The sequence below is a fragment of the Aspergillus mulundensis genome (assembly GCF_003369625.1).
Source record: "Aspergillus mulundensis strain DSM 5745 chromosome Unknown scaffold_5, whole genome shotgun sequence".
Lineage (NCBI taxonomy): Eukaryota > Fungi > Ascomycota > Eurotiomycetes > Eurotiales > Aspergillaceae > Aspergillus > Aspergillus mulundensis.
The window spans coordinates 1,555,617-1,566,542 of NW_020797893.1; the positions used below are offsets into that span (position 1 = coordinate 1,555,617).

The 10,926-nt window shown below is 54.7% G+C and overlaps 5 protein-coding genes across 5 annotated transcripts; 2 read left to right on the forward strand and 3 right to left on the reverse strand.

Annotated features, from left to right (window-relative positions):
- Positions 1-781: 781 nt before the first annotated feature.
- Positions 782-1,972, reverse strand: DSM5745_05820 (DUF1295 domain protein; the record flags this gene model as incomplete). Its single annotated transcript, XM_026747836.1, has 1 exon — positions 782-1,972. The coding sequence occupies one exon, from the start codon at positions 1,970-1,972 to the stop codon at positions 782-784; it is 1,191 nt and encodes a 396-aa protein (XP_026603668.1).
- A 1,374-nt stretch (positions 1,973-3,346) lies between these two features.
- On the reverse strand, positions 3,347-4,605 carry DSM5745_05821 (uncharacterized protein; the record flags this gene model as incomplete). Its single annotated transcript, XM_026747837.1, has 2 exons — positions 3,347-4,208; positions 4,274-4,605. The coding sequence occupies 2 exons, from the start codon at positions 4,603-4,605 to the stop codon at positions 3,347-3,349; spliced, it is 1,194 nt and encodes a 397-aa protein (XP_026603669.1).
- Positions 4,606-5,298: 693 nt separating this feature from the next.
- DSM5745_05822 (class I SAM-dependent methyltransferase) lies at positions 5,299-8,021 on the reverse strand (the record flags this gene model as incomplete). Its single annotated transcript, XM_026747838.1, has 3 exons — positions 5,299-6,882; positions 7,013-7,099; positions 7,371-8,021. The coding sequence occupies 3 exons, from the start codon at positions 8,019-8,021 to the stop codon at positions 5,299-5,301; spliced, it is 2,322 nt and encodes a 773-aa protein (XP_026603670.1).
- Positions 8,022-8,248: 227 nt separating this feature from the next.
- DSM5745_05823 (methyltransferase family protein) lies at positions 8,249-8,956 on the forward strand (the record flags this gene model as incomplete). The annotated part of the gene is made up of 1 exon (XM_026747839.1): positions 8,249-8,956. One exon carries the CDS (start codon positions 8,249-8,251, stop codon positions 8,954-8,956), a length of 708 nt encoding a protein of 235 aa, XP_026603671.1.
- Positions 8,957-9,222: 266 nt separating this feature from the next.
- Positions 9,223-10,924, forward strand: DSM5745_05824 (uncharacterized protein; the record flags this gene model as incomplete). Its single annotated transcript, XM_026747840.1, has 4 exons — positions 9,223-9,502; positions 9,616-10,006; positions 10,236-10,665; positions 10,694-10,924. The coding sequence occupies 4 exons, from the start codon at positions 9,223-9,225 to the stop codon at positions 10,922-10,924; spliced, it is 1,332 nt and encodes a 443-aa protein (XP_026603672.1).
- Positions 10,925-10,926: the final 2 nt, after the last annotated feature.

Genomic DNA, 10,926 nt, shown 5'->3' on the forward strand with positions numbered 1-10,926 from the left:
AAGAGGCGCTGGACATGTAAACCCCTCAACCACCTGGCCCTCATAATCTAGAATCTAAAGCGGTCTGACAGTGACAACCAAAAGGCTAAGGCTGAGCCAAAGCAGATTCCTGCCCGATCTGTCCCTCCGCAAAACAGACACCTCCAATTCCAACACGGCGACGGCGCCCTCGACTAGAAGTTTTTTTTCCTTGCTGCAGTCTGCAGAACATCCCGGGCCTTAGATCCATTCTTTGATCTGGGTTATATTATAGTCTGCTGATAATGCTTATTATAATCTGCTTGGGGGTTCACAGTGAGTTGACGGTTTGATGGTCACTGGTCACTGCGTTGGGTTACACCTCTCATGAACCTTGATGCCTGCAAGGGCCGAACCTTTATATCGAAGCTCAAATCAGGGATGTGGCCTAGTTGTCTGTTGTAACTGCGCCAAGCGACTTCAACTGTGAGGCATAGGTAGGGTTTTGACTATGAATGGCCTGTAACCCCTGTGTACACCATAAGCAGCGGAGTTCGGGGTTATACATCGCAGATGAATCCTGAAGCCTGGTCGATATTTCGGCCGAGGGATATGTGATGGTTACACGGCATAAAGGTGCGAATTATAGTAGTACGGTACGGAGGGAGTCCTTAGTACCACTCCAACCTCAGAAAACAGAAATCGTAAACACATTCCAGCACGTAAAAACTCCTAGTATACAAATCAAATCATATCAAACCAAATAACCAAGCCTCATTCCCAGAATGAAGCACATCACTTTCTAGCTTCCTTACAGCTTAGCTTAGCAAACAGAGCGAATCCCCCTCTCAAGAACAACACCCCCAGCACCAGCCAGCACAACAGCCCAAGTCCACTTGTTGCCGAGCTCCTTAACGCTCGGCCAAAAGCTGTTCTTCTCAGCGCGGTACTCGGCAAAGTCACGCGCCTTGATGGGGTCCTCCTTCGCATAGCGCTCCGCCTGCGTAGCCTCGTTCTCACGGTCCCCGCCGACAAAGCGCAGGAAGACGTAGTTTGCAACGGGGCCCAGCGCGGCAAGGGGGTGGAAGAGGCCGGCGCCGAGCAACAGGATCGGGAAGGAGAAGTGGATGAGCGCGTCGCCGAGGTAGTTGGGGTGGCGGACGATGCTCCACACGCCGTCGCGGCAGACGCCGACGTCGCCGTTCTTCTTGTGCGCTGCCAGGCGCTTGTCGGCTAGGACTTCGATGGCGAAGCCGGTGCTGAAGAGGAAGACGGCGAGGGCGTGGAACCAGCCGGGCTGGGAGGTGAGCGGGGAGGAGAGCACGGATTCAGCTGTTGCGCGGTAGGGGAGGACGAAGGGGAGGGAGATGAGGGTCTGCGCGGCGGCTTCGGGGAGGAACATGGTGAAGAGGGACTTGTTCCAGAAGCCGGGGTCCTTCTTGGCTGCGTCGTAGCGGGGGTCGTCTTTTCCGCGCGCGATGGAGCGGGTTGCGATGCGGTGGAGGAGACGCACGCCCCAGGCGGTTACGCCGGTGAGGAGGAGCTTCTCCGGGTAGTTGAGGGTTGACCAGGCTGCGGAGAGCGAGAGGCCATCGTTGAGAACCTTGGAACCGATTGCGCTGTACCAGGCGTTGAGGGTCATGCCGGTAGGCCAGAACCAGTCTTTGCCCTCGGCGCGGTCGGTGTAGCGGGAGATACCATATGCGATTGTTGAGAATGCGGCGTGGAAGGTGAAGGAGGGGAGGGCGGCGGATTGCAGGAGGCCCAGGGCTGCCGCGGTGGACGACTGCGTGGTCGTGGAAAAGTGCGAGCCGTAGAGGTCCTGCTCGGCGGCGGTGCCTGCGGCCTGTCCGACACGTGGGATTTGCTGGCGGGCTTTGTCGAAGCCTGAGCTGAAGCGGGAGCCGTAGAGGTCTTGTTCGGCGCCGCTGGTTTGTGGGAGGTGTGATGCTGCCCTGTCGACGGGGAGAGGACCCGTCGACAGCCGGCTGCTGTAGACGTCTTGTTCCGCCATGATTGAGGTGTGATTTGACAGAGGGAAAAGGAATTGAAGGGATTGGAGAGCTTTTAAATGTGTGGTGGTCAGGATTGCATCATGTTGAGGTCGTCGCACCGGGTGACGTCAGCCATTCCGGGGGCTCCGCAATTGCGCTGCGCGACAGACTGAACTTGGACCTGGCGCGGCTTTTCTTGGATTTTTAATTAATGATGATCATAAGATTCAGGAGTTCATCTCGGAGTCTCGGTTTAGCTGCGTGTCGCTCCCAACTGCTGCGAAACCGGCGAGGTGGAGGCACCTCGATGTTTTCGAGTCCTGCTTGTCACGATCGAGTTTCCATCTAACATGACTCGATTTATCGAAAGTTGTTTGGTCACGTCCAATCCATGGCCCTAGGTTCTCGCGCGTTTCTTGACAAAGGGCCTGTGAATATCCGATGATCTTGCGCCTTCAAAGCCTTGCGCAGCGCCAATCCACCACCGACCGCAGGATTCACGTCATCTTCAGAGAACTGCGGAAGTATCACGATCGTCAATCTTTCTATCTGCGGGAATAGCAAGGGAAGGCGCCCTTTCCGGCGTGTGCCATGCGTGTGGTGTTATACCCTATGTCGGCGCGCCCTATCCCAGTCCTAGAGTTGTGGCTAGGGCACATCTTTCGAAGAGTAACCTAGCCACGCCCATATGCTGCACCATGGTCGCCATTGGAAAGGCCAGGTCGTGTTAGGAGGTACTCTTCCGGGGGAAGTGGTTTCCGCTTGTCACCTCCACGTAGCGAAGCTAATCCCAAGTAACCTGGAGCTGTTTCTTCGTCGCTAGAAGAAGCGGAGTGTACCCCTCACGGCCCCTATTCTTCATACACGCGCCGTCTTGGAGGAGCAGGCTCCTGCTGACTATATGACCGCGCTTGTCGCGTGAGATATGGGATGCCCTTTGCTGTGCCGGTTGTAGTTACTGGTGCCAGCTTGATACTAACGCAGAAGTCAAACTATGAGCGGGTTTCTTCGCCTGTGTTCAGCAACACCTTCATAAGGAAGACTGGCCTTTGGTTGGCGGCAGTTATTAGGATCAAAAGGACGCAGTAGGTTCGAGAATGGCAGTTGCTTGCGTCTGGATTCGAGCAGCAGGACTGGATCAAAGGCGTCAAGTCACCGCGGAACAGGCATTCGATGATGAGGTGGATAATGTCGAAGCAAAGTAAGCGAGCATTGCATTCAACCGCTGTAACTAGTAGGTCTCTCAGATTAAGAAGCGTTGCGCGCGGCTACGGCGAGGGGAAAGGGTAACACGCAATTGCTCCCGACTACGGTCATTACGTAGTTTAGCCTGCTTGCGGTATTCCTTTCCCCGGCTGCAGCGAGGCACAGCTTGGGCGAAGCCATCGAAGTCATCAGAGATCAATATCGGGATCGTTCGGGTCCGGCAACGGTTGATAAACAGCAGGAAAAGCATCCGGGCCATAACAATAAAACCCAGGATGGGGTTCTGGCTGGTAATCGCCGAAGCCAAGCGTGGATTTTGTCTGCGACCAACTACCAAACTCAAAGGCAACGCCGGCCGCGGCGAACTTCGAGATCACAGTGTCCTCATCGTCCAGTGTCTCTGCCATGTCCCAAGTTACCTGCTTCAGCTCCTGGAACTGTCCTCCGGAAACAGCGTCGGCGAGTCCGAGCAGGCCGCTTTCAAGGAAAGGAAGATAGCTTGTGATGGTATGGGCAAGGGACAGCGATAAAATGCTTGAGGGTAGAAGTTGAACGAGGAGGTGATAATCTTCTTCTCCCGCCCAGAGCGACCTGTCCATGTTGATGAATAAATGCTTCAGCGCAGAGGAGTCCTTGAAGCTGAAGACGTCACGCCACAGTTGCCAGGGTTGTTTATGCGGGCTTCGGCCGCGAAGGTCGATGTGGATGGACTCAAGTGTTGCAGAGTGACGGCCAAGAGCTCTCACTGCGAATGAGGGCTGGAAGTTCCGAGAGCCAGCAAATTGCTCAGTCCACCAGCCTGACGTGCGCCAGTCTCCTTCAAAGGTGAAGCTGCGCAGCCCCGTACAACACGACAGCAACCGTTCAAGACTTTCGGCAGTCAGTTGGCTGAACGTGAGACTGAGAGTCTTGAGGTTCGGCAAGGGGGGCATCTGCCAAACACCGCCGCACGTATGGATATTGAGCGTTTCGAGTCCAGGGCAAACCGCTAACAAAGCCCCAGCACGCTGCCCAAGATCAAAAAGCCTCACTGAGTCTTCGGAGTTCCCCCTGCAGCGCTATGCGTCAGATCGAGGGTCCTAATCGGCAGGCTCGAAACACCCGCTATGCAGAACCCAGCAGCACGCACAATCTCCCCGTGAAGGGGATCAACCTGCATGCTACAATGTTGCAAATTCGGGAGGATCACAATCAAAGCCGTAAGCAAGTCAGCCGCAGAAAGGCACTCCATGATATTCCGGACCTTCAGAGTCCGCGCAAGTTGGCGGAAGGCGTCCTGGACTTCGTTTTCGCTAAATGATTCTTGTTCCGCAAGACATTGCATGAAATTGCTACCCCAGAGGAGGTGCAACTTGCTGATCTTCTTTCCCTTGCCAACGCTCTGCAGTAAATACGGGTGGATGCAGATTCGCTCCACAAGAGCCGCCAGATCGCGTCGCTGGGCCATAGTCCGCATGAACGAGACTAAGCGACCACGCCAGCTGTATTGATCCGAACGCCATGAGTCCCCGTATCCAAGCATGAACCCCTTGTACAGCAAAGGTTGGACAGCGTTGCACCAACGCCTAGAGACCAAACAGAGTGAGACGAGAGATTGGAGCTCCAGGGAGTACCAGGACTGCTGGTCCGACTTTTGTCTATCGCCTCGAATATATGCATCCGCGGCCTCCTGCGAGTGTCCACTGGAAGCCGGTCCATGGTTTTCGTGGTCTCGGGTCTGTTTTTAGTCTTGCGTGGGTCACTCTCGACAGTGCCGTTCTGAACCTGCGTCGGATAGGAGGGACAGTAAGGATTCAGGGGTTGGGTGCAAGAAAATGAAACGGGAGAGAAAGATTGCGTTTTCTCGCTGGTGTAGATCCCCGGGCCCCCAAGCATGCCAGCCTAATAGGGTTAGCGACTCTGTGCCCTTCTAGGGATCCACCTGTCTGTTAGGTATAGAAGTTCTCGCGGGCACCTCCTTGTCGTTGGGGCACTTCCCACACACTGAGGCCCGAGACCATGTTCTCATTCTCGCCTCCGCTAGCGCATTTGCCTTTGCTCCATGAGTCATGACACCAGGGCCCCATGGAGTCCATACGTCTACCGGTTCTGTCCTTTAAACCACTTCAATTTTGTGCTTATGATTTCAAGTTGGAAGGCATCATAGATCGGCGTCGTCCTCATCCGGCAGTGGCATCCATTGCCCAGCATCCGGCGAGCGTGGCCTCCAACCATGGTCACCGAGTGTCGACCTAGTCCCCCAATAACCGTCGTAACCAAATCTAACCCCGGAAGCAGCAAAGATGGATTGCACGCGCTTCAGATCCCAATCTTTGTCCCATTTAACTTGCTTCAGATTCTGGAACTCCCCACGAGCAGCAGCGTCCGCGAGTCCAAGCAGGCTTCTTTCCAGCCATAGTGGTTGATCACTGTATGCGCTCTGGAACATAAGGTGGAAGGATACAATACTAGGGGGTAGAAGCTGGATCAGGAGCTCTGGATCGCCCACTCGAGCTCCTCTCCACACCAGGCTGTCGAGTTCCTCCACGTTGAGAGTCAAGTGTTGTAGGGCAGTAAACTCCCGGAAGCTAGACATATCCCATGTGCCGGGAGACCATGTGGACTCGCCCCTCTCCCGGAGGTCGAGGTGTAATGATCTGAGTGTTGCGCGGTGTCGTCCCAGATATCGTACGCCATGAGATAGCTGGAATTGATCGCTTCCGTTCCAGGGGTCGTCATTGATATTGTAGGTCCGACAACCCGCCTGGTAGAAAAAGCTGGTTAGGCCGTTGCATGAGCTAAGCATTGACTCAAGATCCTTTTCGCCGAGTCTGCTAAAAGTGAAACAAATATTCTTCAGGTTGGGCAGGAAAGGAATACTAGATTGTTGCCAGGTCTCCTTGCACACGTGAACGTTGAGTGTTTCAAGAGACGGAGACAACTCAACAAGGGCGCGGACGTGCTGCTGAAGACTCAGTGTTCTCCCTGGATAGTAAAGAGTATCTAGTGAGATATCGATGGTTTTGAGGGATAAGTGTGAAATTCCTGTGGCGCTTAGCGCAGCCGGGCGAGCAATCTCGGCATCATAATACTTCGCTCGAAGACTAAAATGCTCCAAGCCGGGCAGCTCTGCGATCAAAAGTGCAAGCAGATCCCCACCTGATAGTTGATGCGGTTCTTTGATCCCTAGCATGGTTCCAACTTCACTCACAACTTCCTCGGGATTCTCACAAGCAAGGTGAGAACGGGTAAGTTCTGCACTTTGAAAAGGCTCCAACAAGGAGGGATGAACAAAGATTCGTTTCACCGCGGCAGCGAGGTCTTGACGCTGGGCAACAGTTCGCATAAAAGAGGCAAGTTGGCCGTTCCATTTGCGGCATGCGGCAAGAACAGATACCCCATAATCATAGCCGGGGATAAATTGATGAAACAGTATTGGCTGAGCGATGTCATGGAGACGGCGAGACGCCAGACACGTCGAGTACAAATCCCGGCAGTCCGCAGCGTACCAGGTCCGCTCATTGGGATCTGGCTGAGGGGCTGGACATGGAATGTGGCCAAAACTTGAGTGATCAATTGGCGACATTTGCTGGTGCTCTCCGCGGCAGTGCGCGCAGAAATGCCCAAGTATTAGATGCAGGACCTCATTCGGAAGCAGCTCCAATGCTGCCAGGTAATGGGGCGAAGGCATGAGTCGTGGTGTCGGACTTGCACTCCAGTCTTCCGCTATCAGGTTTGGACCAAGCTGTAATATACGGACATTGCCATTAGCGGGAGAGGGTCGAGATTGAAAGATAAGAGGAAGTGATGTTGAGGTGAGATTGTGGACAGTCGATGTTTTCCGAGCAGTGTAGATCCGATCCCCTCCAAAACACGCTAGTCTCCGTACTGTTGTTTCTTGGCAGGGGCTTTGGTGTCCTCTTCTTCGCAGTGGAAAAGTAATGGAGTTCCTTTGGGATAAACTGAACGATGTATTTTTGTCATTCTATTGGCGGGCACTTGGGATTGAGCTGAAATGGGCGAATCATAAGAACGACAGTAGGCGCTGAAGCAAGTAATTCGTCAAACCTCTCTATGCGGTGCTATATATATATTCTGACGAGTGCACAGCGCCGATGGCGACTACAATGGCCTCACCCCCTCACACACTAGGAAAGGAAACCCCAACGTATCTCCAGGTTTGTTTCCCTCCCAGTCCTCAATCTTTTTTGTCAGCGTCCATCCCACTGATACCTTAACGTCCTGAAACCCAACCTCCTTCATCAGATCCTCCATCCACCGAGCAGGTATCCCATGTCTCTCGACCCCGTCCAGCTTTGACGGAGGATGAAATTTGATCGCCTCGGGCCCAAAGTCCTCAAAGTCAGTCAATGCAACCCTGCCACCGGGCGTCAAGCAACCAAGCAATGTACACAAGAACGCCTTTAGATCGGGGACATGGTGCATGACAAGATGTGAGAGGATGAGGTCGAACTTGCGCCGGGCGCCGTTGGGGTCGATGGGATTATGAGGCGGGAGGGCAGGATCTTCAGGGTCTTCCAGGAGGCGGCAGACGGGGACGACATTGTTGCTGTTGTCTTGTGTACCCTGCCCGTTGGCGGTATCGTTGATTTTCGCCTTCAACGCATCGATCATGCCGTGTGCTGGATCGACGGCTACGATCTCACGAACGAGCGGTGCGACACGGAGAGTGAGGAGGCCTGTGCCGCAGCCGACTTCGAGCACGTCAAGACCAGCTCCCGAGGACGAACGCTTTCGCTCTGATAGCGCCTGGATGATTGGTTTGAGGGTGTCGAACGCGAGGCGTGTCGCTTCTTGCACCGCCGGGTTCTTGTCCCAGTCGGCGGCTTCGTCGTTGAAGCGCTCGTTCCCTGCAGATGCCATCGTGACACCGACCACGAACGCGGATGCTGTCTCTGTATCACGAAGGGATTGGAGTTGGACGAGAGAAAAACTCAGCAACACATGCGCTTTCCGGCATTCGGGACATATCCCACAGTGCGGGGTATAAGGTTAAGAAGGGGCATCTGCCGGGCTCGCGCTCCAACTCCAACTCCAACTCCAACAGTCCATTATCCGCGGCTAAAAAGGACTAGCAAGCCATCAAAACAATGCCATCATTCAGCTCCGCAGCCCTCGCCCTCACTCTCGCAGTTGCCGGCTATCTCCACGACCGGTGCATGACACCCCCAAACACCACCACGACCCCCCACACCACCGACCGCGTCCGCATCATCTTATCGCCCCAAAACCTCTACCTAGCGCGGATCACCAATGTAGCACTCATCTATCACATCCTGGTAACGCTTTTCTCAACCCCCTCCCAATCCGACCAAGCAACCCTCGCCAAGCTCTGCCCGTTCCCATCGCACCTCGACCATTCCACTGTATCCTGGAGCGCCCGTACGACCGGGTATCTCGCGCTCGTCGGCGTCGGCGCATTCCTCCGCCTCGGCGCCTACGCTCGCCTGGGCCGGAACTTCACGTACGAGCTCGCGAAGCCCGATCGCCTGACTACGTCCGGGATCTACAGGTACCTGCAGCATCCGAGCTACACGGGGATGGCGCTGGAGTTGGCGGGGTATTGCGGGCTGCTTGTGAATTGGGTGGATACGCCGATTGCGTGTCTTGTTCCGGGGGCGTTGCTGGGGTTGGTGAGGGAGTGGGAGGGGGCTTTTCTTGTGCTGGGCAGTACGGTCTTTTGTGCGTTCTTCTCGGTCAGGATCCGCGATGAGGAGATGATGTTGCGGGAGAGGTTTGGGGCTGAGTGGGAGGTTTGGCATGGGAAGACGGCGAGGGTTATTCCGTGGGTTTTTTGATTGTGTAATTCGCGTCCGGTATTTGTTCTGTTATATTCAAGAAGTTTACTTTGTGTTGGAGAACAGAGATGGTCTAGTTCTGGTCGGAGTTGGTCCGGCCCATGCGATGTCATCACCACCCGTTCCTGCCGCCCAAGCTCCCAGCCTCCTCTTTGTCTCGTGGCCAGCTAGCTCTCCACCTCCGCACTCCCATCCATCACCACCTTCCCTCCATTCATCCAGATTCCACCACCGCGCATCCCAATCCAACGGACCAAGCCAGCAAAATGGGCTTCATAAAACGCACCCTCTCTCGCACAACCCCGCCCGTGCTCGCCGCGATCGGCACCTTCTTCTGGGTCACGCGCAAAGACCGCTTCGTGGACATGCCCACAACCGACCCGATCTTCAGCCACCCTCTCTACGCGAAATACAACCCGTCCAAGAACCCTACAACCCACGACCTGTGTATCCGCCGCGTTCCGCTGTCCGAAATCAACCCGTCGCTGCTCGAGAAGAAGGGAAAGCTTGTTGAGGCGTTTTGTGCGGGGGTCTGGAGCGGTTGGGGTGCGTTTTCTCCCTTCTCCTTCTCCTTTTCCTTCTCTTCCTTTCACGCAGCTGGATGGGGTGAATCCAGATAAATGGAGGATGCAATGCTAATGATTTTTGTTTTTGAGCAGGCTACGCATTCCAGCGATCCTACCTCTCGCGCAAATACGAAGCCGCCGATACCGCGTCGCACCTCTGGACGAACGAGCAGCTGGCGTCTTCGAGCTACGACGTGGGGACTCTGATAACGGATCACTTTGAGGTTGTTGAGAAAACGAACGATCGGATTGTCGTGCGCTGCGGCGACTCGCCCCGTCGTCAGGATGTGCGTGCTTCAGACGGTCTCTTTGAGATCTCTGCCGTTGTGAAGCCTGAGGAGGGTGTTGCCGAGTTTGGGCTCAAGAGCTGCTTCTACCAGGGTCTCGGTAAGGCGGAGGGTACGCCGATGCCGCCGCATATCACATGGTTGCATCAGCAGTACACGAAGTTGTTGGCGGAGACGGCGTTGTACAAGGTGAGAAGGTAAAGGCTTTCGACGGGGTGTATATACCAGTGTGGACATAATATGCGTTAATCGATGATGATTTTGGTACGGCTGATGTAGTTAGAATAGCGATTTGAGGTGCCTTGTCCTGAAGTGCAGATAACCACCCGGGGGTCTCAGGCTTCGATCAATTGAATGGTTTATACCGACATGTGATCTTATAGAACTTCCTGGTTTCCACAGTTTTGTCGCAGCTGAAACTCGCAGGTATTGCAACGGCTGCTTACGCGCTCAGACCGACGGTTCTGACACCGTCTTTGGTTACTCTGGTCCCTTCCAGGTTGGGTGTGCGACAGTGAGAAAGTCAAATCCAGCCGGTTCACTCGGCCTTCTGTGCGTGCCGTCATACCGGATGCCATCATACACTGCGCGCTTGGCAAAGGTGTTGATCCTCCTCCAAGCATCACTTCACCACTGCAATCCGCAGGCATTGACCCAATATTCAACGGACCCCTCAATGCCAGAGTGCGAAACCGGATATGCCACTGGGGGTGACTTTATAGTCGAGCCACAATCCAATTATTCGAGGATTATTAGCCGGATTCCAGAGCCTGAGGTTGGAACGAATGCAATAACGCGGTTTATACTTCCGACTGGCCCGGATCCCGTGAGGTCCACGCAAGCAGGAGCAGATGGAGTATCGAGGATGTACAGACCATGGGCAGGATGAAGGAGACGGCCAAGACCAGCCAACGAGATCTGTAAACTCCCACTCCCAAATCGAGCTTCTTGCATTGAGGAGTTCAGTCGTCAAGCCTCCAGCTATTATCGTACATGACAAGTCACTTCAGCGGGAGGCTCTGCCCCAAGTGAGGCTACCGGATTCACGGACGACCTTCCGCGTCCTGTGTGCAGAGATCAAACGGCCATGCGAACTCGCGCAATCGAATTACTGATA